The sequence below is a fragment of the Callorhinchus milii genome, unplaced genomic scaffold (genome assembly GCF_018977255.1).
Source record: "Callorhinchus milii isolate IMCB2004 unplaced genomic scaffold, IMCB_Cmil_1.0 Scaffold17, whole genome shotgun sequence".
In the NCBI taxonomy this organism is placed as follows: Eukaryota; Metazoa; Chordata; class Chondrichthyes; order Chimaeriformes; family Callorhinchidae; genus Callorhinchus; species Callorhinchus milii.
Window position 1 is genome coordinate 5,861,541 of NW_024704758.1, and position 20,417 is coordinate 5,881,957.

The following is a 20,417-nucleotide window of genomic DNA, read 5'->3' on the forward strand; positions in this document are numbered from 1 at the left end:
AGACCCGGCTGGTCTACATGCAGCTTCACTGACGTAGGGGCCTCTTATTGTCCGGTACCTAGGTCTTATGCAAGCACATTTATGACTATTGTACCAATAATTATGAGTTACATTGTGTTGATATATTAACCGCATTATAATATACGAAATGCAATAAATTAACATATTAAAGGTAACTTTTCTCCTTATTCCTATTCTGATTGTCTACGCAATTATTGTGTCTGAAAGTCAATGAGAGTGTAAAGAAATGTGGTGTAAAAAAGTTTTTTGTGTCCGAAGTGAAGTGAAGTGAAGAATGTGCGGAACGTGATGCGTTGATGTAGTATTTGGGCGTCAAAGCCAAGAAATGCTTTTTTTCTTTGTTTCCCATTAAAACGATGCGATTGCGAATTGTGTATTTTTTGAAAGGAAAAGGAAAATAAAAAGACTGTGTTTCGCTGTATTGACGAGGCTGAAGTGCAGCGTCTATTCACAGGCGCGATCCCGCTACTGATCGGCGCGAAGGCTTTGACCTGCTCCGTTCCCGACCTGGGCCGGTTCACCCCTCCTTAGCGTGACCTGGTGCCCCCGGGCTCCCCCCGAGACACCATATAGACGCCGAGCTTAGCGCGGACGCCCGATCGGCACAGGCCGCTGCAGCCCAGAACTCCTGGCCTCAAGCGATCCACCAGCCTCAGCCTCCGAGCAGCCGGATAACAGGCGCGCGCCACCGCGCCCGGCGAGGGTTGTGGCTGCGCTTGGTGGCCATGTAGCTGAGCGGCGCGGTGACGTCACGCGCGGCGTGACTCCTCCCTCCCTCCCCCTCTTTCCCTTTCCATCCCGTGCGTGCGTGCGTGCGCGATGACGTATCAGCAGCGGGGCGGGTTGTCGCTGTGACTGACAGCTTTGTAGCTGACCGGCGCGGCGACGTCACGCGCGACGCGACTCCTCCCCCTCCTTCCCTCTCCATCCATCCATCCATTCCGTGCGTGCGTGCGTGCGCGATGACGTAACGGCAGCGGGGCGGGTTGTCGCTGTGACTGACAGCCTGGAGGCTGAGCCGCGCGCTGACGTCACGGCGCGACCGATTTGCCCCCGGCCCCCCCTTTGACGTGCTGGTTGACGTCGGACAGGTGCGGTGGGTGACGACGCTGGGCGTGTCCTGCCAACCACTGGGCAATGTGCAGCTCCAGGTGTTGGGCGCGGACCGCGGAGGCTGCACTTGTGGTCACGGAGGACTATTGGCCATCTTGACGCCCACCGCGTCAAAACGCACCGGACCCGTGGGTGGGTCACCGCCGAAGGCAGTCGAGAAGTTGGAAACAACCACAACCGCTTGTATCTGCGTACGGCTTTTGCGTAGTATTTGCGTAACGGTACTCTGTGCGTAAAAAGAGGACAAGGTGGCGAGGTCGAGGTTGCCAGAGGTTTGGGGTGTGGTGGCTGAAGGTACGGCCGCTGCTGGTGGTGCGGAGGGGTTCAGGAGATACTCTGGAACACTCCCCCTCAATCCCTCCGCCTCGCCCCCTTCTCTTTTTCAAGTCCCGCCTGAAAACCTTCCTGTTCGATCATGCTTAAGGCTACCTCCCCCCCTCTCCGCACCCCCCCCCCCCCGGCTCAGAGTCAGGCTCCGCCAGTGTTAAGCGCTCTGAGACACTACCTGCCTTGGGGGGGGTGCACTATATAAGTCCAAGTTGTTGTATTAGCTGAGCGAAGGAGGTGGGCAGACAATGTTTTTTTTGTCTGCCTATCAATGTTACTGTTATATCTCAGTAGTAGGTAACTGAACACAGAAGAAGCTAACGGTTATGACAAGACATGCACTTTGAGACGATTAGCTTCACCATGATACCTCTTGGTAACATTATCGACAGACATGCGGTCAACTTCCATATGTATGTGGATGACACCCAACTCTACCTCTCTGCCTCCACTCTTGTCTCCAGGACCACTGCTGTCCAGACTGAATGTCTGTCAGACATCAAGTTCTGGATGAGAGCTAACTTTCTTCAGTTGAATGTCAACAAGTCCGAGGCTGTCGTGATTGGCTTCTGTCAGCACCTCCTCACCTCAGGCGCTGACAGAATCACCATCCGTGGTTGCACACTCCACCTTGCTAAGCCAGTCTGGAACCTTGGGGTCTTGTTTGACCCTCAACTATCATTTCTACCCCACATCAGCGCTATGACACGTTCTGTCTTCCCCCACCTCCACAACGTCGCCCAGCTCCACCACTGTCACACACCGCAGGCCGTCGAAACCCTCATACATGCTTTCATTACATTGAGGCTCGACTATGCAAATTAATTGCCTGTTGGCCTCCCCAACTCCTCGCTCCACAGGCTGCAGATCATCTAGAACTCTGCACCTTGTGTCCTCTGCGACCCTATCAGCCCCATCCTTGCCCAACTCCACCAGATTCCCATCATAAGAGGTTACAGTTCAAGGTACTGGTCCTCACCTTCAAAGTCCTCCACAGTCTTGCTCCCCCTACCTCGGGGGACCTCCTAACCCCTACCATACTGCTCGCTCCCACCACTCAGCGGGTTCCGGCTTGCTTCACGTCCACCACCTCACTCGCCCCACTATTGGCGGACCTCTTGCCACTCTGCCCCCACCCTCTGGAACTCCAACCCGCAGTCCCTCCACCTCGCCCCCACCCTTGCCACCTTCAAGACCCATCACAAGACCCTCCTCTTCGACCATGCTTTCAATCTCCCTTCCCCCCCCCCCCCACCCTCCATTCTCCCTGACCCCAACCCACAGCTCAGGTTTGAAATTCTTTCTGTCCAGCACCTTGGGATGTCCTCCCGACGTGAAAGGCACTATACAAATGTAATTGTGTTGTTTTTTGTTGTATATACAATGAAGGAAATCCTATCTCCACTGTACGCTGTATTGCATTCTATTAGATCATGGCTGATGTGTACCTCAACTCCAATTACCTGCCTTTGCCCCATATTCCTTGCTATTCTTTGCTAACCAAAATCTAACCACTTTGGTCTTGAAAATTTGAATGGATCCATCCACAGCCTTTAGGGTGAGAGAGTTCCAGATTTACACTGCCCTTTTGCGTGAAAAACTGCTTCTTCATTTCACTCCTAAATGTCTTAAGTCTAATTTTAAGATTATGCCCCCTAGTTCTGGATTGCCCCACCAGAGGAAATAGTTTCTCTGTGGTTACCCTATTCAAATCCCTTTATTATTTAAAAAAAATTAGATTACCCCTCAACCTTCTAAACTCAAGGGAATACAGTCCAAGTTTATCTGTCATCATAATTTAACCCTTTAAGCCCTGGTATCATTCTGGTGAATCTGCGTTCCAGAACATTGATGGTGTTCAGCTTGTGAACAGCTATAATCACATTTGGAGTGACAGAACCAAAGTCATTTAGGATTGAATATAATATAAATCTTGCATTTTTTGAATAATTTTTATTCCTGGAATAGTCTTTATTAAAAATAAGTTATAGCTTAACATATACTTATGGACTCACACTTAGTTCACAGGGTTTTCACCAGTAAGTTTTATCCAAAGAAAGGCATAGACTTGGGATTTAAAAGAAGGCAACAGGACATTATACAGTGCATTCTCTTGCACCCTTGCACTACCTATGCTCAGCGAACACTGGTCTGCTTCAGATGTCCCACCTGATACCCCTCATCATCAGAGACTTAGCCGTCAGCCACTCTGCCCCTGCTCTCTGGACCTCCATCTGCATCATGAACATGGTACATCATGAGGCCTGTGACCCTCACTTGCTCCCTCCCTACCATTGAAACCCAACTTAAAAAACTTTGGTCACCTCCATCCCCCACCTCCCCGTCACCTCCTTCTCACTCTCTCCCCCGCACACCCCCTCCCCCCCACCCCCCCACTTGGGTTCACAGTCAACTCTGTGAAGCCCTTTGAAACATCCTACTGACGCGAAAGGTGGTACCTGAATGGTTCTTCCTCGATGTTATTTTCACTCATTCTATTTGGTACATTGATGGCGCATCAATTTCACGACTTATTCCCATTTTTAGAATGTTATTAATTCACGTTGGATCTGTCTTTTGATGTAATGGGTTTGCGCTATTGTTGCTCGTTCAAAGAAATGTCGAATCTTTTGTGTATCCTGGTCCATATTTATCCAAAACTCTAATTATTAACAAAAACCCTTACGACAACTTGCATGTATACAGCGACCCGCCCCTCACGCAGGGTAGCGTCCCAGAGCGCTTGACAGCGGCGGAGCACGACGCCAGGTCAGGGGAGAAGGGAAGGTGGCGATGGGCGCGGTCGAAGAGGAAGGCTTTCAGGTACGGCCTGAAGATGGGGAAGGCAGAGGGTTAGAGGATAAGTGGCTGAAAGCACTGCCACCGACGGTACAATGGAGGGCATCTCGTTCAAGGTCCATTTGCAAGACCTTTCTCTTCGACCTTTGGTCACCATTGCCCACCAACCGCCCCCACCCCCAAATCCACTGATTCCCACGCCCAGCGCAGGCGCCAAACCCGGACGGTCAGTCCCGCGCCTCGGGTCACCCTCCCGCCAGAAAAGGCGCTAACGGCTTAAGTGCACATTGGTATTGCACTGCAAATTGGCGATTCTCTCTCTCGATTCTCGTGTCAGACGGGGCACAGGTTTGCCGGAAATCGTTGCGGTTCTCCGTGAAAGGCGGACGTGTCGCTGTTGCGAGTGTTGCGGCTGTGACACCAGGTGGTGGCGGGGGGTTGCGGGGGGGGGGGGCAGCGCCGCCTGGTGGTGGCGGCGGGTGTAGCTGCTGCCAAGAGAGCATTTTCTGGGTGCAATGCAATGGGAGAGCAGCAGAGAGCGGTGGAGGGGAATCTGCGTCTCCCTTTGGGGGGTTGATTTGGATGGGGGGTGTGTGTGGGGGGGAAAGGGAAAGTGTTTTGGGGTTTAAGGTAATGAATGTTGGTGGTGAAGGTGAAACCCTGTGAAGAAGCAAACGGTGAAGAGCAACAGACGGGTGACCGACAGCTGCGGTGTATGAGCTGTAGATTTAACAGCAAGAAATGCTTTTTTTCTTTGTTTCCCATTAAAACGATGCGATTGCGAATTGTGTATTTTTTGAAAGGAAAAGGCAAAATAAAAAGACTGTGTTTCGCTGTATTGACGAGGCTGAAGTGCAGCGTCTATTCACAGGCGCGATCCCGCTACTGATCGGCGCGAAGGCTTTGACCTGCTCCGTTCCCGACCTGGGCCGGTTCACCCCTCCTTAGCGTGACCTGGTGCCCCCGGGCTCCCCCCGAGACACCATATAGACGCCGAGCTTAGCGCGGACGCCCGATCGGCACAGGCCGCTGCAGCCCAGAACTCCTGGCCTCAAGCGATCCACCAGCCTCAGCCTCCGAGCAGCCGGATAACAGGCGCGCGCCACCGCGCCCGGCGAGGGTTGCGGCTGCGCTTGGTGGCCATGTAGCTGAGCGGCGCGGTGACGTCACGCGCGGCGCGACTCCTCCCCCTCCCTCCCTCCCCCGCTCCCTCTCCATCCCGTGCGTGCGTGTGTGCGCGACGACGTGTCGGCAGCGGGGCGGGTTGTCGCTGTGACTGACAGCCTTGAGGCCGAGCCGCCGCGCGGTGGCGTCACGTCACGGCGCGACTCCTCCTCCTCCGATTCCAGTGCGCGATGACGTGACCGCAGCGCGGGGAGCCAGCCCTGACCCTGCGCAGGCGCGCTGCGAGCCGCCTTTTCCTCTCAGCCGCCGCCATGGGTCGGATGCACGCTCCCGGGTGAGAGGCCGAGTGGGAACGGGGGGGCAGCCGGGCACAGCTCGGAGGTGGCGGGAGGGCATCGCAACAGCACCGGGAAGAGTTTCAGAGGCTCCCGGGGCTGGTGGGGGGGGGATGGTTGGGTGCAGTTGCCTCGCTTGGTTGAGGTGGCGGCGGGTAATGGCGGCGGCGCGGCCTAGCACCAGGCCCAGGCCTGACTCCAGCCTCGGGAGCCCCTCCCCCCCACCACCCTCCGTGTTTCTGGCTGTCGGTATGACCCCACCCCCACCCCCCCCGCCTTACCCTCGGTAACTGGGAGTGCGCCCCGCCCCCTCCCCTCCCCTCCCCCCCCCACCAGCACCACCACCCCCGGGGGCAGATATTGCCAATGTCACCCCCCCCCCCCCCCCCGATCTGGGCCGCCTGGTGTGGCCGGTACAGGCAGGACAAGCCTCCCGCTCACCTACCCCGGGAGCGGTCGGGTTGGTTGGGGAAAGGGGGTTGGGTTGGGTGGGGGGGAGGAGGAGATGCAACCGCTTCTCGACACGTGTTGACCGGCCGCCGAAGCAGCGCCACCCCCCGGGCGGGGTATTTAGGAGCCGGCGGCGGGGGGGGAGACGGGGGCAGCTCCCGCTGTCAGTCAGTCAGTCAGTTCGGTGACTTTGATTTAATAAAGTTTTAAGAAAAGAAGTTGAATTGCAGACCGCTACAAGTGTCGGTCAGTGCTGTCTGTGGTGGTTACTCAGCGAGTGGTCACTGTTGTACCTGGGCTGGGTGTTGGGGGGGCTGTTAGATTTGCCTTTTCACTCACTCACGGCGTGTTTTTTTTCCCCTTTTTTTTTTCCAGAAAGGGCTTATCCCAGTCCGCTCTACCGTACAGGCGCAGTGTGCCCACCGTAAGTAAAGAGGCCCCTCAATCGTACTCCCTGCTCTCCTTTCCATAAAAGTAAAACGTGTGGAAGAGTTTGAAATGAGCTCTTGCCTCACGCCCGTTGGAGCCCAGGTTACAACTGTTCGTGGGCACAGAACAAAACTTGGCTTTGCACAACATGTTAATGTTCTGCTCTGAGGTGCTTTGAAGAGATGACATGAATTGGATTTTGAGGTCTTAACTACAAGTGCAAAGATTTCCACAAATCATAAATTGTCAGCAGATCAATACTGTGCTGGGAGTATTACCATAGAATTTTAGATTATAAAGCTTTGAAACATGGTACTTGATCCAACTAGTTCACAAGTCTCTGCCTATAATCCGTTTAATAATAAGAATAAGCTTCCGTTGTCTTCTCCCTTATGCATGCATTTAATTTTCTCTTTAAATGCATCACTGCTTCAGGTAGATGTAGAAATAACTTCATAATGATTGGGGAAACTTATACCGCACCCTGATTCAATGAGACTATATTTAAAAGGATTAGTTTGTTTGCACTTAATTGTAGAAGACACTTTGCATTGCCAGATCCTTGTACGCCTTATGGATAGGTTGGTGGCCGGACAATAGTTTGTCCCATATAAAGTCAGTTTTGGATTGCTTTAAACCATAAAAGTCTCAAATGGATCATAAATTAGACCTTATAACTGACCATCAATCTGGGGAGGGGTGAGCATTCAACTTGCGTTACTCTAACCTGGTGATTTTCAGAATTTAGTACATTTATTGTTTCCTGATGAATCGTGTGTTTTGCCCACGACGATGACTATTTGCTCAATCATTCGCAGTTTCCTCCATAAAGATTTTTTCCTCATGTTGGATCAATCTTCCTTGGATGTCTGATTGAACATCAATTCATACATGTATTTTTTCCCCTGCAGTGGCTCAAGCTCACATCTGATGATGTAAAGGAGCAGATTTATAAGCTGGCAAAGAAGGGTCTGACCCCTTCACAGATTGGTGAGTAGAATTGTAGATTCAATAACAAGTGACTTGTTTCAAACTGGAAAGTTGTGATGCCTTAAAGTCCCATCTTCCAGCCTGTTGCTCAGAATAAACAAAATTTTTTTTTGTGTGTTTAGTTTTTCTGTTTACTTTTAGTTCAGCATGCTGATTTTCCTATGCAACTTCCCATCTGTTCTCTCTTCTCCCCCCCCCCCCAGCACTCCAGAAGCAGAGGAGTCCTCTTTTATGAACTGTGGCTGTGAGCAGGGTACTTGTAATATAGAATGCTTCAAAGTTGAGGATCAGAATGAGCCAGTAGCAAAGCCATCTTAGATTCAGGATAACAAATTAGACCAGAATCAAACAGACATTTCTAGGATGTTACAAAGTTTAATCTACCAACTGTGGTGTCTAATAGGTCAATATTTTCATCCAAAGCAGTTTCATGAGTGAATTGGTGGGTTTGCCACACTGTCCTTAAACATGGCTAAGGAGTTCATATATCCATCTGGGGAGGGCTGAACCTCAACTTGTATAAATCTAACTTAGTGAGTTTAGAGTCTGACCTTGTGTTGGTTCAGTCTTTCTTGGATGTCTTGAGTGAGCATTCCACAACCATCATCCATTCCTTGTATTGGATCAGCATGTTTTTTATGGTTAGAAAATGTAATTGTGCTATGTGTTTAATTGCAACAAAACATATGTAATACAGATACCTTTAGCAACTTTGAAGTACTTTGTGCATCTTCTCTTTCTCTCCCGGAAATTTGTGACGAATCGTTGACTCTAGATTTGTGTCTGTCTTTCAGGTGTCATTCTTAGGGATTCCCATGGTGTGGCTCAGGTCCGTTTCGTTACTGGAAACAAGATCCTGAGGATCCTGAAGTCCAAGGGACTGGCTCCAGACCTTCCAGAGGATCTGTACCATTTGATTAAGACGGCTGTGGCTGTCCGCAAACATCTGGAGAGGAATAGGAAGGTAATTGCTTTGCGTCTCATTTAATGGAATCGCATTAATGTGTGTCACTGAGCTTAATTCTAATATCAGTTATTTTTAGATTTCTCCTGAATTACACTGTGGACACTGACGGCCCAGCCCGCAGTATCGAGTGCCTTGAGGCTGTCCTCCAGACATATAAATGTAAATTGTATTGTAGAGGCAGTTTAAATTGTCTTTCCATCCTTCCCAGTTCTGTGTAAGCAGCTAATTAGATTTTTGAACCAGTTCTTGTACTGTAGCTATTTGGGTACATTGTACTAAGGCATGTAGTTTATTTGGATTCTGCTCACTATGATGAATGTTTTATTCACCATTCGCAGTTTACTCCAGAAGGGTGTTACCCTCGTGTTGGCGAAATCTTCCTTGGATGTCTGAGTGAGCAGTTGTCCAGCCTTAAAAGCTTTAGTAAATTACATTGGTTGGACAACGGTTGTCTGTATTACTGACAGTAATTAAGAGAATCGTTACAGTGGCACGTGTACCACACAATTTCACAGCCGCTCACTGAAATTGATGGGTTTTTTTCAGGATAAAGATGCAAAATTCCGTCTGATTCTCATTGAGAGCAGAATTCACAGACTGGCTCGTTATTACAAGACCAAGAGAGTTCTTCCACCCAACTGGAAGTAGTAAGTATTTAAATTTGTGAGTTTCCAACTGTGCAAATAAACTTCTCCTATCTGTTGTGGAGTTGCCCATTTTTCTGAGGTTTGCTGAGACAGATAGTGGACAAACTTGTGTTCAGCTCACAATGATGAATGTTTTACACAACCATTCGCAGTTTACTCCAGAAGGGTCTTTCCCTTATGTTGGCGGAATCTTCCTTGGATGTCTGAGTGAGCAATGGAAAAGGGATGAAAAGTGTTTATAAATGGGAATATTTTAACAGATCAGCTATAGATTGCGAGATTATTTAGGTATGAATGATTCGGAGTCAGACTCCACCACGGTTAAGCGCTCAGAGACGCTGCCCTGTGTGGAGGGTGCTATATAAATGCAAGTTGTTGTTACATTTTAAAATGTTAAGCGTTGCAAATTTCAGCCAAATGACATTTTTTAAAAATGAGATTTTTTTAAAATCCAATATGAAGGTAATGAAGGCATGAAAATCACATCTACATGTGTGTTAAGGTAATAGATTCTATGGATGCTCATATAGATTGGTACACTCTGAGAAGCACTTGTGAAGTGCTTTGAGGTAACCTTGATGTTATTTTGACACTATCAAATCAAAGGATTATCATTAGTTCAAACAAACAAATTTGGGAATCTTTGACTTATCTTCCCAGTTTTTTGTGCATGTCCATAGGTTCAAATGGCAAAACCATATTTGTCAGAAACCCTCCCAACACCTCGCTTATTTTGAGGAGTGTTTAAATTGTGACTGATTAAGGTGCTCTCAGTTGTATACACTTGCCAGCAGAGGGCACTGGATAGAATTTGCAAACAAGATTTCTTGACAGATTTGGCTTGTTTGTATAGGCATGTGTCACATCCAACTAACCACAAAAACACTAGAAATGCTGAGCTGTAGATTTACTGCAAGCCACCACCTGATAAGGAGAGGTTGTATCAATGTTTTAGTTGTATCTTGAATTAGAGCAGTATTTTCAGTTTCAGATTTCCAGCATTTGGGATTGGGTTTCATTTCTCTTCCAGCCTGGGTTTCTAACTATACAGAAGACTTTTTTGGTAAGGGGAAATGCATTTTGATTTTTGAGCTAATTTCTGTTTTTCTTTTTTTTCAGCGAATCCTCCACAGCTTCAGCTCTTGTAGCATAAGGATTTTCTACATTGATGTACTGAAAGTGAAAATAAAATTGTCGAATCTCTATAAAGTCTGGTTTTATGGTGAAATGTAATTACAAACTGGTGCACAGAACCGATTCATGAATATATTCAGTAAGTCCTAATTATGCGCTCCTGAAAGCTACATAATTACCCATTTCTGAACAGGTTTTAATATAAGTTTCGCCCACAAAATATTCACTTTACAGAATGTACTGTGAAGCACTTTAAGACGTCTCTAAGATGTGATAAGGCACTATCTCAAATGCAAGGGCTAATATATGTGGAGCTTTTGTTTACCTCCCCCTCCATCATTAACAAAATGCAATTGAGCAATGTGACATTCCAATGATCTGAATAATTAGTTCATGTTACAGTATTACTTCATTATATCTAATGAAGAATCAATCTCATGAAAAGCTAAACTAATTAGTCAAAAGCTGTTCTAGGCATCAGACTACTATGAAATGCATTTGCAAATGCGGCTGACTGGATAACTTAATTGTAGTAAAGAATCAGTAGCTTATGTTAGATTTGGCATGTTCCAAATTGAGGGATGCATTGTGTTCTGATGAATGCACTAAAATGTTGATTGACTGCAGTGTCAGCACAGATCTGAAGAGTCCTGTTTTGCCGGTCGTGGCATTTGTTTTGATGCATCAATTTCATAAGATTGCACTTTTAATGACTGGAACTGCCCCTTGCTAGTTCTAATTTTACTTTGGCGAGGACAGAGTTTGAGTAAGAATAATAATAATCTTTGCATTTGATATGGCGCTTTTCACGTCGGGAGGACGTCCCAAAGCGCTTCACAGAACACACTGTAATGTGAATTGACTGTATTTGTGGGTGAACCCGGCAGCCAATTGCGCACAGCGATGTCCCACAAACGTAGATTTGCTGTCGTAGATTGAAAATGACCAATTTATTCTTTTTGTTTTTTTGGAGGGATTATTATTAGGCTCTGTGTGGAGTAAGGAAACTTGCCCAAGGTTTCGCCCTGAGTAAACCAGTTATGCAAGTTTACTTCCCCATTCCCCATCACACTAGTTTTAGCCAGGGCTCCACTGTCTCCCCTATGGCGAACAGATCGATTTCAAGATCCTCACACTCATTTTCAAATCCCTTCATGCCCTGCCACCTCCCTACCTCTCTGACCTGCTTACGCACCACCGACTGCCTCCTCTTGACTGGCCTTCTACATGTCGCTCGTACCCTCAGTTCCACCATTGGCGGCCACGCCTTTAGCCACTGCCCCCGTCCCCAGAACTCTGGAAGACATCTATCCCTCTGCCTTGTCCCCTCCCCATCCTCAGGTCGCGCCCGAAGACCTTCCACTTCGACCGTGCCTACAGTCCCCCCGGCTCGGCATCACGCTCCGCCGCTGTCGAGCGCTCTGGGACACTCCCCTGCGGTCGGGGCGCTATATAAATGCAAGTTGTAAGCAAGTGCTGATTTTGAATTCTACAAGAAGAAGAAGATTTTATTTATAGAGCGCCTTTCACGTCGGGAGGACGTCCCAGCTTTAGTTCCAGCTTCAGTTAGTCATTTAGTTTTCATGGTCTGTACATACAGCCGAATAGAATACGATTAGGGAAGCTTTCACAATTGAGGGGAGGGGGTGGGTGGTGGGGTCACTAATTTAGCCCGAGGAGAATGGGGGGTGACAGTGTATGTGTGTGTGTAGTGATGAGAAAACAGTTAATTATTTTCCAGGTTTAGAAGGTGATTTCTCGTAGTGAACTAAGTACCGCGAAACTGGGGAGTTCGGATAAAACGCGCACATCGAAACCCATCCGATTCTCATCCTGGACTCGACCCGACGATCTCACCCCAATAATGTCATCCGGACACAGTGAGTCAGGTCCCCCGTTAAGCTGATGGCGGTTGGATGCAATGTCCTATTTACGGGAACAAGAGCCTTGTGCACAGGTCACAGGCAAATTCGGAGCCTCAATACGTAATGCAAATCGTGGCGAGTGTGTGCGTGTGGGTGCGTGTGTGTGGGGGTGAGGGTGTGTGTGAGGGTGGGTGTGTGAGGGTGTGTGGGGGTGAGGATGTGTGTGTGGGGGTGTGTGGGGGTGAGGATGTGTGTGTGGGGGTGTGTGGGGGTGAGGATGTGTGTGAGGGTGTGTGTGGGTGTGTGTGTGGGGGTGAGGGTGTGTGTGGGTGTGTGTGTGTGTGAGGGTGTGTGTGTGTGTGTGGGGGTGTGTGGGGGTGAGGATGTGTGTGAGGGTGTGTGGGGTGTGTTGTGTGTGGGGTGGGGGTGAGGGTGTGTGTGAGGGTGTGTGGGTGTGTGTGGGGGGGGGGTGAGGCTGAGCTTGTGAGACGTGCCTCGGTGCCGATGTCCTGCAGTTATTTGTGTGTGTGTGGGGTGGGGGGGTGGGGGGGAAACTCATCGCTGTGTTATTCCCGCAAGTGGTTTCCAATATGACGTGGTGGAAACCCCACTGTGAGTGGGTAAGTGAGTGAGTGAGTGAGTGAGTGAGTGGGTTGGGATCCCGGTGCCAAACCGCCTTGAAACGCGTCAGTCAGTCCCGGCACAGCTTGAGTGACAATTCAGCTCAGACACACACACACACACACCACACACACACAGCGTTTCAAACCAGACGGCGGCGGCGGCGCAGCACCACTCCAGAGTCCTGTTTGCAGGGGCGGGACCTCGAACCACCGAGGGTAGGTCATGGCAGGACCCCGAGCCCCGGGTGGCGGTGCGTTCCCGTTGCGCGTTTGGCGCTCGAGTCGGAAAAGATCGCCGTGTAATTGCGGGAGGGAGGGGAGGGGAGAGGAGGGGGGAGGGGAGGGGGGGGGGGGGTTGACGGTTCAGTAGTGCCCTTTTTGCAACGGGTGACCCGGGAAGGTGGCAGCTCACTCTCGGATCGGTTTGGTTTCACGAACCCCCCCCCCCATCACCCCCCCCAACCCCCCCCCATCACCCCCCCCATCACCCCCAACCCCCCCCCCATCACCCCCCAACCCCCCATCATCCCCCCAACCCCCCCATCACCCCTCCAACTCCCCCCCATCACCCCCCACCCCAACCCCCCCCATCACCCCTCCAACTCCCCCCATCACCCCCCACCCCAACCCCCCCCATCACCCCTCCAACTCCCCCCCATCACCCCCCCAACCCCCCCCCCCCCCCCCATCACCCCTCCAACCCCCCCCCCCCCCACCATCACTGCTACTTTTGTTGTTCGGTGCGTTTGGGGCGATGGCTCTCTTCTCGGATCGGTTCCTGCGAGAGAACGGCTCTTTAGCGCTGCGCGTTTGGGAGTTATCGAGTCGTTGGGGAACTCACCCGATGTCTCCTTGAGCTGCTCAGCCAATTCCTCACCAGTAAGTGATCGACCGACCACCGCATCAAGCCGTCGCTTGCGGGATTCGAGCTGCTGACGGATTGACTGGAAACCTCACACACACACACACACACAAAAAAGAAAGGAAGAAAATAATGTTGCTTTCAGTTTTATGAGGAACTGCAAAATGGAGCCGCGATGTTCTTGGCTGTTGTTGAGTGTTGAGCTTGAGTGTTCTTGGCTGTTATCAGTCTGCATTTGAGTTTCGGGTTGTCGTGTAATAATAAGAATAATAATAATAATAATAATAATCCTTGCATTTGATATAGCGCTGTTCACGTCGGGAGGACGTCCCAAAGCGCTTCACAGAACACACTGTAAAGTGAATTGACTGTATATTTGGGGGCGAACGCGGCAGCCAATTGCGCACAGCAATGTCCCACAAACAGTCGTAGATTGAAAATGACCAATTTATTATTGTTTTTGGTTTGGGAGGGATTATTATTAGGCTCTGTGTGGAGTAAGGAAACTTGCCAAAGGTTTCGCCCTCTGCCTGGAATTGAACTCAGGTCTCTCACTTGCAAAGCGAGTGCTCTAACCACTGAGCTACAGGACTCCACAATGATAGTGTAGATGATGTATCTTCTTTGTTTTTGCCTGGAAACCCCCCCTCCACCCCCATCACCTTTCCCATCAAAGTTACACCTCCAGTGTTGACTTTCATCTGCTGGAGTACAGCCAAGGTTTCACCTTCACCTCCCGGAAAGCGTGTTGTGTTGTCTATATAACAAGATAAAACGAGTCAGTTTGTGGGTGTGGATCATTCATGTACTTTGCGTGCAAATTCTCTCCCTCACACACACACGCATATATATATACACACACACACACACGTCGTTTTAGTTTTAAAAGAAGCCTCAAATGATGTGAAAATGGGTTAGAAACCCCCTGGGTCCACCCTCTGTAAGTTCTGCATGTTCCTTGCAGGCATTTCTCAGTCTGTGTCTTTAAAGCGACTTAAAGTGCTGCCGAAAACAATACAAAAAATCCTTGCATTAATGTAGCGCCCTTTGCACAGGTAAGGTAGTGTCTTAAAATAGGAAGTTTCTAATGCGGGACTTGAAGGTAGACGCAAGAGAGGGAAGTTGCAGAGGCTCATGGTGTAGAATCTGCATTGCACCAGAGTAGAGCTTTAGTTTCAAATGGTCCTCCTCCGAAATTTTGTGCTGCTCCACGATTGCCTCCAATGCCTTGTTCGTGGTGGGCATTCAACATGCGAGGGCGCAGACAGTGAGCACTGGCAGGCTTTGGAAGGTGGAAGGCATTGCCACCTGCACACATGCACTTTTAACCAGGGTCACCGGGCTAGCAATGGGGAACTGATGCCCTCCTTTCAGCGATGCTGATCTCTTGCCCCCACCACCCTCCCACCACCTTTCCAGATCTCCATCCCTGAGTCCCTCCATTTTTCCCCCCTCTGTCTCCACCTTTAAAGCCTGTCTATCTTTTCGCCTGGGGTTTTGGTTACCCTTTCGTTCCCCAGACCCAGCTTGGGTGCGCAGGTTGAGCTGTGTAAAGAAAGTGCTTTGGGACGTCCTTGTGATGTGAAAGACGCAATTTAAATGTAAATTGTTGCAATCGCCTTTAAGAAGCTGAAGGGAAATAAGGGGGGGGGGGGGGCACGTCATTAGCCGAAGTTTGCTGGTCTGACTAAATCCACTGTGGCCCTAACTTGCATTTGATCCTTTCCAGTTCTTCAGTTATCCAGAATAATGCACCTGAAGCATGCAGAGGCCACTGTATCCAGTGCAGAGGACAGTGCATCTAGTGCAGAGGAAACTGAAACCCTCGAGAATAATAACAAAGACTTCTTAATTTTTTCCAACTGGCCTGACAGCGAGGAGGATGTGAGCCTCAGGTTCGACTGCCCCCGGCAAACAGGTCCAATCGATCCACAGTGCAACATGCACAAAAGCTGCTTGAACCACAGAGAGGAGACCTCAAAATCTTTGATTCCATCAAAGTTTAACCGGCAGTCGAATCATGAGCAACATTCGCATCAGTATCACTCTGGTAGACTGAGGGTCTGCGAGGAGCCTTCGGGGGATGAAAGCGATTGCAATGCTGACAGCAAATGTATAACCAGTGATCATCCTGTGCGTTTGGAAAACACCATGCATCTCGCGGAGTGGAGTGAAGATGGGACAGAAGAAGAGGATGACTACAGCGATGTGACTTGGGGAGATACTGAGGAAGACTCCGACTCTTCTGACAGCGACGATTCGTTCAGCGATGAGAGCGACGAGGAATTTGATGAGAGAATAGATGACAAGCTCTGGGAATCCTTCCTCAGCACCGACCCTTACAATCCATTGAACTTCAGAGCTTGCCTGAAAAGCAACCCCACTATGACCGAGGGTCGTCCAGGTTGTAAGGAGTGGTCTCTCGAACAGTGTAAGAAAGGCAGAAAGATTGTTCCCAAAGTCCTGTTAGAAACATACAAGAAACCATCATTGTTGCCCCATAGGTGTCTCAGGCACTACTGCCAGCCCAGCACGGAAGAAAATGTTTCATTTTGCACTTGGAAGAAGCCGGGAATATCTGCAAAACCCGAGGAAGAGGAGAATAAGAAGAAGGAAAAGGAGAAAGCAACTGTCAAAAAGGTATGTTTTCTGTTAAACTTTCCTCTGCTTTTCCTGAAGGAAATGACTTTGATCCCTGGTCTCACTCCACATGTTCTTTTCCTCCCCAACCAGCTGAACTCCCCTTAAATTTCCTTTTCTCTGTGTTTCACTCTTCTTGTCTGATAGAGATTATAATAATCCTTGCATTCGATATAGTGCCTTATCACATCTTCGAGACATCTCAAAGCGCTTCACAGAATTATATTGTAAAGTGAATTGTCTGTTTATTTTGTGGGCAAAACAATGAGGCTCCAAGTGCTCCTAGTGTCCTCTGGTAACTTGCCCAGGTGGCCATCATTTGTTAGAGACCCTAAAACGATGATATGGATTCGGGCATTTCTCCTAGTCCTTGCCTGTATCACTTCAAATTTATCGTTGTGCAAAATTGGGGCGAATTTTTTAATTCAGTATGAATTTGGAACCAGCTTCTAAATTCACACTGAATTCAAACATTTTCCAAAAATCCTGCACAATATATCTTCGAACAGATGAATTTCGGGGTCAGAATGCTACCCAGGGATTTTTCTTGTTGGGCTTTGCTAATGTGGACATCAGGTGAAGATCATATTGTAGTAGACGGTAATTTGGCCCTTTCCTCCAACAACACAACGCTTTCTGACACATGAGAAGATGAGGCCTTGAAGGAGGAGGCCTTCCCGCCACCTCCCTCCACAAGCTGCAGGTCATTCAGAACTCTGCAGCTCGTGTACTGTCCCGCACCAGGCTTCGTGACCACATCACTCCCACCCTCGCTCGCCTCCACTGGCTCCCCATCTCCCAGAGGATTGATTTCAAGATCCTCATCCTCACCTATAAGGCCATCCACGGCCTTGCTCCCTCCTACCTCTCTGACCTACTATCCCCCTACCTACCTGCCCGTACCCTCCGTTCCTCCGGCTCCGGTCTGCTCCATGTCCCCCGCCCCAACCGCCCTACCATCGGTGGTCGGGCCTTCAGTCTCTCAGGCCCCAGGCTCTGGAACTCCATCCCCCAGTGCCTTCGCCGCCTCCTCCCTTTCCTCCTTCAAGGCCGGTCTCAAAACCTTTCTCTTTGACCGAGCCTTCAGCTCCCCTCTCGACTCTCTTCCCTCTCCTCGCTCCCTCCCTTCCCTCCCCTCACCCTGACCATTTTCCCCCCTCCTCCCTCCCTTCCCTCCCCTCACCCTGACTATTTCCCCCTGCTCGGGTCCTGACCCAACTGTGCAGCGCCTTGGGACGTCCTCCTGACGTGAAAGGCGCTTTATAAATGGAATCTTGTTGTTGTTGTTGTTGTTCAGGCATTTGAGGGGCTTGATGTATCTTGAGCCTTGGGGCGTCGTCCCAATGTGAAAGGTGCTATGCAAATGTAATCTTGTTGTTGTTGATACAATGCTGCCCCGGATGGAGAGCGCTGTATAAACGCACGTTGTTGTTGTCTCAGCACGGCATCATTTATCATTTGGAGGAACAAATGGAAGAAAATTAAAGGAGGAATAAAGTACAAATTCACTGTTTTCTATGTTTGACTGAGCTCTGACTGAGGTGGTTACCAAGTTATGTCTGATCTGCAGAGGCTGTGGTTGACAACAACACAATGGCTGCCCTCAAATATTAGCAGAACAGGATTTATTTTCTGCAAGCTGCCAATTGCTAAGTAAAGCAATATTACCTGAAGCCAGGGAGTCACCTGGGACTCGAACCAGATTCCAGCGACTTATTAAAAGATCTCTATTTCCCCAAAGTTGTTCCATCCAACATACCCAGGTAAAGTTCCCTCTGCACTGTGCCATTGAGCACTGTCAGGTCAGATTACAGCATGGGTTAGATACAGAGAAAACCTGTACTCTCTACACTGCAGGTATCCAGCAATCCCAGGTCAGGTGTGGGTTAGATTTAGCAAGGTTTTAAAAAATAAATTCAAGATAAGAATGTGTCTGTTAATGCTCTCCAAACACATTTGGTTTCTGAAATTTACTTGTGCATTAACTGCGTCCTTCATTCAATTCCTTGTGTTTTTATCAACCTTGTTGTTTGTTTTAGGTGAGGTTTTCTCCTGTGGTCGAGGTGCACAAGATGTTGACGTGGCCTTTTGCACTGTGGGCCGCTCGCCGAGGCCCCTGGGAGGAGATGGCCCGTGACCGGCTGCGGTTTCAGCAGCGGATTCAGGAAACAGAGAGGGCCATCAGCTATTGTCTGAATGCAAACCACCGAGAGAAGATGTGGGCAAAGATCCACGGTTGTCCAAGCACTGTGGAATGCGCACACTAATACATTCCCCCAGCTACTCAGCCCGAAAAGCCTACTCTGCACTTATGTGAAACCATGTACTTTTTGGTCTGAAGGTTTCTTTTACACATAAATGGCTGGGACTATACAGTGTGTTGTAGTGAGGTTTGCATTTCTGGGTAACTGGGCTTTAATGTACCTGACCAGCACTTGCTCCAAATGGCTAGCTTCTTATTCAGGTTTACACATTGTAAGTGAGCAGCACTTGTCATTGAGAACAAACCAGAGGAGAGAGTGTAAAATTCTTCAGTTGCTCTAGTAGTGAACTGTAAGAGAATGGAAATATTTTTCTCAACAAAACGAGGATGAATGACTCAAGATTATGGGGGTGAGGGGGGTGGGGGGTATCCCTGAGCAGGGAGTGTAGGAGTAAGGAAGAGGAGGTGCAAGGCAGAGATTTTGGGAGAGGGTTCCAGAGAGTGGGAGCATAGTGGATGAGGATTTGTCTTCAAGCCTTTGAGGTTTCAAGACTCCATCAAGTTGATGGGAGGGAGGAAGGGAATGGCAAGCAATAGATAAGAGTCAGAATAGCAGAGAGTGAATAGGTCTTCAGAAGATTTATTTTTATTGGATCAGCTGGGTACCTGCCAGATGAGGAAACCCATCACCATGCTTTAGAGTATCCAAACTAGACTTAATTGCATATCTGGATGCCACCTACAACAACAACAAAATTACATTTATAGAGCGCCTTTCATGTTGGAAGGCCGTCCCAAAGCACTGAACAATCAGGTGCCGGGACCCGAGAGGTGGGAGGGCATCTATTTCCTATGCATGGAAAGATGGTGAAGGTAAGGGGTGGGTGGGGGGTGGGGGGCAGCTTCATGATTGTCGAGGTGAGAAACTTGACCTTTTCCACAAATATCAACTGTAGAGGTTCCTTTCCAAAACCACCCATAGACTGGTTAATCTCACCTTTAATTCCCCTGATTGAAATAATAGGACATTCTTGTCCTCCAATTGAAATGTAATCTTTGTTACACCAATACAAACAATGTCAATTATTTTTGTATTATTTAATGAAAATGATTTGATATATGTATATTTTTGTGAAATATATTTTCTTGGTCACTTTTTGCCATTTGGGTTATGTGTACATTTGTAAATGTTAAAGATGGCAGGTATGTGGATTTGGCCAAATTGGAGCCTTATATATTTTCTTGTTAACAAAAAAGCACACTGTGAATGTAATTCTTCATAAAAGATGCTTTTAGACAAACTTGGTAGATGGTATCCTTCTTAGCATCCTTTATTTTTCCATGCTGAAGTCTTACCGGGAACTGCCAGTACATCAACCTTCATTCATATCGTACCCTTCACGCAACATACAGCGAACTTTACACAATTACATGCGAAGGGTTTGAGATCTTTTGACATTATGAACGCTGAATAAAATGCATGGCTTATTATTTACGGAGGGTTGTTCATAGTTAGGACCTCCACTATATTAGGGAAGTGTGTTACCATAGGTGATGAATTGTGAGACATGTAGATGTAGAGACAGATTGTTTAGTGTAAGTGTGAATAATAAAGACTACTTTTTAAGCGAAAAGATAGAGGTTGTGCATCCCATTCACATCAGCTACCCTGATGGTCACAGGCATTGCTCAGTGCACTATATAAACCAGAAGGTTGCCTGTTCAAATCCTGCCCCTTGCTGAGTTACCCTGCTCTCAGGTGGGACTGCAGTTTGTCTCAGAGGGTTTAGGGAATGGGAAATTGGTCCTAGTTCCAGCTACTGATTTTTTTGACCACCATTGGTGGTTGGGTCTTAAGCCTCTTTGCCCCCCTCCCTTTGGAACTTC

General features: G+C 48.7%; 2 protein-coding genes across 2 annotated transcripts; both read left to right on the top strand.

Annotated features, from left to right (window-relative positions):
* Positions 1-5,671: 5,671 nt before the first annotated feature.
* rps13 (ribosomal protein S13) lies at positions 5,672-10,406 on the top strand. Its single transcript, NM_001293011.1, is given in 6 exon segments — positions 5,672-5,719; positions 6,546-6,594; positions 7,511-7,589; positions 8,384-8,553; positions 9,103-9,203; positions 10,323-10,406. Coding segments are annotated over 6 exon segments (456 nt in total). The 5' UTR covers positions 5,672-5,696; the 3' UTR covers positions 10,357-10,406.
* A 2,597-nt stretch (positions 10,407-13,003) lies between these two features.
* On the top strand, positions 13,004-19,800 carry ppp1r15b (protein phosphatase 1, regulatory subunit 15B). The gene is made up of 3 exons (XM_042341501.1): positions 13,004-13,041; positions 15,417-16,327; positions 18,367-19,800. The coding sequence occupies exons 2-3, from the start codon at positions 15,437-15,439 to the stop codon at positions 18,592-18,594; spliced, it is 1,119 nt and encodes a 372-aa protein (XP_042197435.1). The 5' UTR covers positions 13,004-13,041; positions 15,417-15,436; the 3' UTR covers positions 18,595-19,800.
* Positions 19,801-20,417: the final 617 nt, after the last annotated feature.

Excerpts from the sequence above, each read along its gene's own strand:
- ppp1r15b (XM_042341501.1), top strand. The coding sequence starts at position 15,437 with ATGCACCTGAAGCATGCAGAGGCCACTGTATCCAGTGCAGAGGACAGT. Across the intron at positions 16,328-18,366 it reads AGAAAGCAACTGTCAAAAAG|GTGAGGTTTTCTCCTGTGGT; the intron begins GTATGTTTTCTG and ends TGTTTGTTTTAG.